The sequence below is a fragment of the Egretta garzetta genome, unplaced genomic scaffold (assembly GCF_000687185.1).
Source record: "Egretta garzetta isolate BGI_Z169 unplaced genomic scaffold, ASM68718v1 scaffold344, whole genome shotgun sequence".
NCBI lineage: Eukaryota > Metazoa > Chordata > Aves > Pelecaniformes > Ardeidae > Egretta > Egretta garzetta.
This window is the reverse complement of record NW_009259315.1, coordinates 39414-44244: the sequence shown is the minus strand read 5'-3', so window position 1 is coordinate 44244 and position 4831 is coordinate 39414. Positions and strand designations below refer to the sequence as shown.

General features: G+C 62.1%; 1 protein-coding gene across 2 annotated transcripts in view; it reads right to left on the bottom strand.

Annotated features, from left to right (window-relative positions):
* Window positions 1–4831, bottom strand: part of LOC104124138 (syntaxin-binding protein 1) — a 41725-nt gene that overhangs the window by 35131 nt on the left and 1763 nt on the right. For both annotated transcript variants that reach the window (XM_009636448.2, XM_035892027.1), the window contains exon 3: window positions 2984–2991. In XM_009636448.2, the coding sequence (XP_009634743.2) occupies window positions 2984–2991 (8 nt within the window). The remainder of the gene's footprint in view (window positions 1–2983; window positions 2992–4831) is intronic.

Sequence of the window (4831 nt, the reverse complement as noted above, 5' to 3'; positions counted from 1 at the left end):
GGGCAGGAGACAGCAGCCCCCCCAGCACTGCTGTGGGATGAGGAAGGGGGACAATGTGGTTATTGAGAGCCCCGCCATCCCGGGGTGGGATGGCTGCTCCGGGCGGCCTGGGAATCGCTGAAATCGCTGAATGTGGGATTACGGCTTCTGTACAAACCAGGGTTTGTGCGAAGTGATGGCCGGGAGGGCGGTGGCGGGGGGGCTAGGCTGCTAATTGGTGCCTGTCGTGACTCGCTTGACCCCCGTAAGTGGGGTCACCCCTCTGTCGGGGTGCTGTGCCCCCCCTGAGCCGCCTTGCGTCACTTCTGATGCGGATGCTTTACTCCCTAGGGCTCCCGAGCAGGCAGGACCTGACCTCCGAGCCCTTTCACGCTCCGGCTTCAGTTTCAGCCTCCCAGGCTGAAAATCCTGGGTTAAGCACCCCCCTGACCTGGTGAAGCTGTGCCTAATCGGGTGGCACGGAGGAGCCTGGCTTTGTGCTGGACCTTGCGTGCCTTGTGGAGAGCTCAAGGGCTCGGGGAGCGCCGGGGTTCTGGAGGCGGCTCTGCCGTATCTTTTTTCCGTCTCCACCATAAAGCCGTGGGAGTGGCTCCAAAGTCCTTTTCCCCCAAGGGCTTTGGGAAATAAGCTGCTGCGGGTCCGGCACTGATGGAGCAGCCTGGTACAGCTGCTGTGGTACCGGCACACGGACTTGGTGTCTCGCGGTGTATGGTGGAGCCCACCTGCCTTGCCAGGCCCCGCCGTCCTGGGCCGGCTGGCAGAAATGCTTACATGGTATGCAGCTCAGCAGGACGCCAGCAGGTTTGAGAGCTTTGAAGGAAAGTTGTAATGCGCCGTGGGGTTTTCATGTTGCGTAGTTAAAGAGAAGCTCAATGCGGCTGATACACAAGGCTGCACTGGCTCAGGTCCACGCGTGGCTGCTCACCACAGCACGTTTGGGTCCAAAGCACATCCCAAATCGCCCTTTAACTTACTGGTTCTCCATACAGAGATAGCTCCCTCTCCAAGCCTAAAGAATAACATGGAAAAGCCTGGCTGAGTTTCCTATGCAGGAATCTGTCCCTGTTGGGCCAGAAATTGAGCATTTGCAAGGCCAGGCTGGATGGTTGCACCCTCACAGGGACCGAGCTGTTACACCAGGGGGTTTCAGCCCATGCTTAGGGGCACCAGGGGCTGCGGACGAGTTTTCACGGGGAAGATAGGATTCCTGTGAAATAGGGTTATGGAGATTGGGCTGGTACGTGTCCTGTGCCATGCTGCAGCTCTGAAGGTTTGGGGTGAGTAGGGGGGACCCGCACCTGTACTGGGACGCCTCCTGGGAGAGACTGGAGCCCACTGGTTTCACTATGCACCCCTCCGCTTGCTGCCCGGGCTCCTCGCTGGGTGAAAAGCGCCCAGAGCTGGGAGGGGCCGTAACCCAACAGGCAAGGCACGACTTGCTGTCAGGCATGCAAAGCAACGCGGCGGGGAAAACTCTGGGTTTTCCTGCCTAGCTCGGCCTGTTCTCCACTGCCGCTGCTCCTGCCGGCACCCAGGGAGGAATCCATCCCTTCTCCAAGCAACTTTTCCCAGTTGCCCTCCCAACTTTGGGGAGTTGGAGGAGCTGCCTAGGCTGATGTGACCCCTAATTGCAGCGGGCATGGGAGCTCTTCTGGGTTTGGCAACGCTCCCTGTGGCTGCAGCCCCCTTACACCAGCAGAACCATGCCAGCTGGGGAGATGGTGAGAGCCTGGGCTAGATCCTTCCCCCCTGCTGGGAGTGGAGCTCTGAGCACTGCAGCTGGGCTAAAGGCAGGAGGGAGGTGAGAAAAAGCCTTCCCATGCCATGCCCAGTGCAGTCCCCTCTGCGTAGGGACCTCTGCCATCAGAGTTGTGCTGCGAAGGTCCCAGGCCATGTCGCAGCCCACATGGCGGTGGCTGCAGCGAGGCTGATGCCAACGTCTCCTGGTGGTCACGAGCCACGTGTGCATGACTTTTGCGTTGGTGGCTCAGGACCAGGGCCTTTCCTCCCACTGGTGGGGCTGGACCACTCTCCTGCTGCCTGAGCCCGGGTATGGGCAGCATCCCTGCCAGCCCTGGGGATGCCCCACCACGCTGGGGCTGACCGGGCAGCCCAGAGGCATGATCTGCACCTGGTTGGGTTTCAGGCAGTGCCGCCTGCAGCTCCTGCATCCCTTTCTCCAGGGTCTCTATGACCGTGAAGTGCTTCCTTCTGCTGCCCTGCTTCGGACATCATCCTGGCCTGAGTCACTCTGTTTGTCGACACCCTTCGGCTGCCTTCCTCCTCCTCTTCCTCCCAAATGTGGGTTGGGAGTTTCAGGGACTGGCTCTCCCTCCTTGCGCAAGGATGCCCAGCACAGGCACCGTCGCCTGGGGACACGAGGGGGGCCTCTGCCAGGGCTCCCGGGAAAGCTGAGATGTCACTGGGTGCCTTGGGTTTTTGCACAGTGCCCCCTCCTGTCCAGAGTAATAGGTGCCCTCAGCAAGGAGCTGGATGAAGCTCTTCCCTCCTCCTGCTGGGATAACTCTCTCCCTAGTCCACCCCTGCCCCATGGACCTCTTCTCCAAGGCGGTGAGGTGGACGGTGGCTGGCAGGAGCTGGGTGGTTCTGCCCCACGGGGCTGGTGGTCCCAGGCACCCGGTGGGTGGGAGAGCCCAGGGATGCGGCAGGAGCAGCTGGGTGCCTCTGCAGCTGAGGGACGGGGAGGTGGGCGGCAGCACAGGGAGGGTCCCTGGGAGCTCACACCTTGTTCTGGCATCTCCAGGGAGTCACCAGCCCGTTAATTGCTGAGTACATCAGCTGTTAATTTGGGGTGGGACTTCTACAGACACCAGCCCACGCAAGGGTGGTGGAGGTGACACCGAACCTCGCCCCTGGGGCTGGACCCCTACTCTTTCCGCTCCAACGAAGCCTTGTTGGGCATCAGTGGCTGCATATCCCCTATGCCACCGAGGAGCATCCTTCTCCTGCTGGGAGTGCTGACAGCATGGGCTGTGGGGTCGGGTCTGGAGGTGCCCGGCAAACGCCAAAAGGCACCGGGCTGTAGTGTGCCTCTGGGGGAGAGGTTGCCAGCAGCAGGAAGAAGTTTGCTGTGGCTTCCTTAAGCGTGACACTCATTTCCTAGCCTTGGCTGCAGATCAGCTCCAGCCAGCGCGGAGGCTGGTGGTGGGCTCTGGGGTTGTTCTTGAGGCTGAAACCCCCACCGTGCCCAGGGGTGGGACCGACGCGGGGAGGCTCGGAGGGATTGGTGCTGCAATGTGCTGGAGGTGTGGAGTGGTTTCTCGTAACGAAGTGTGTGTCTTCTTTCATCGTGAAATAAATAACTCCACTGGCATGTCAGGGCTCCCTGCCAGCGGGAAGGGCTGGTTCTGGCAAGCCAGGGCTTACCTGCAGCCATCGTGTCAGGGCACGGGGCTCGTGCGGAGCCAGCATGTTGGGGCAGGGGACGTCCCCGGCTGTGGGAGCCTCTTGTGCCGGTGGCCTTCCCACATGGGCAGGAGGTGGGAGCCCTCCTGGCCCTGCCTGTGCTCAGCCCCGGGGCAGAGCCTGCCTTCCCTCTGGGGGGCTTTCCCTGCCTCCCCCAGCATGGGCTTACCCAAAGGTGTTGCCCTGAGCAAGCCAGGGCATGCAGGGCCCTCCCTGCATCCTGCATCCCTGCATCCCTGCTCTGCCTGGGAGCAGGAGGGCTGGGGACAGGGGGACAGAGCAGGCTTTGCTGCTGAGAGGTCTCCTTGGGCCCTTGGGTCAACCCAGGGACAGAAAAGCACCCCACAGACCCACTGCAATATCAGACACCCCTAAACCCATTGCAGGGACCCAGCAAGGGAAGCACAGCCAAGAGCTGGGATTTCCCAAGCCTTTGCCTCCCTCTTGCCCTCAAATTGCTGCAGAGGCTGGCTCTGATCCCAGGGAGGCTCGGCGCCTCTTGGCGCTCCCCTGTCAGCTCTATCCCACCCTCTCGGGACTGACGGGCTCCCGTCCCTCTGCCTGAGCCCCGCAACAGGTTGCAACAAGCTGCTGGCTCCCACCCCTGCCCCTGCCGCAGCCACGGCATTGCCGGTCTGGCCCCTCGCTGGGAACAGCAAAGGTGCCACCTGGGCATGGGGACAGTCAGCGAAACAGCCACTGAAAGAGCCTGGTGCTAGGCGGGCAGACAGCCCTGGTCCATGGGGATGCAATGCGTGCTGGGTCCCGTGGACAGAGCCTGCAGACGGGCTGGTGGGCAGGAGCCCGGTCCCAGCCCCTGGGAAAGGAGCGGCATCGGATTCACCCATCCCATTTCCATCCCTCTTACAGCATCCTGTGACCAACCTTTATTTCACAACCCAGCCGGCAGCTGCCCTGCCCTTGCTCCCAATGAGCAGGGAGATGGGGGGAAGCTGGAAAGCTGTCTGCTTGCAGGATGGGGCTCTTGCCTCCCACACAGCCGGGACCCTGGGCTCCGTGTGTCTCGGAGCTTTTCAGCAGGCACAAGGGCTGGAGGGATCCAGGGATGCTTATCCACGGGAGCTTGCCGGGGTGAGGTTTGAAGGCAGGCAAGCACCCGCTCTCCCACATGAAGCTGAGCACCCACTTTGCCTGTGCAGGACCTGGGTCTGGTCCCACCACCCACTTTGCAGAAAGCATCGCTGCACCCCTGGGCTGCAGCCCCCCTCCCCAGCCCCTGAGCCTTGCCCCGTGCCTGGATGTGCCCACGCCAGCTCCATGGAGAGCCTGGTGCTGGGGGGCCAGGAGGGGAGGAAGGGGCTGAGCGGAGTCGCTCCTTGCAAGCAGACTTCCTCCTGGACCGGAGGGGGAGGAAGGAGTAAAACTCCACCTTTTCCCCCTTTTC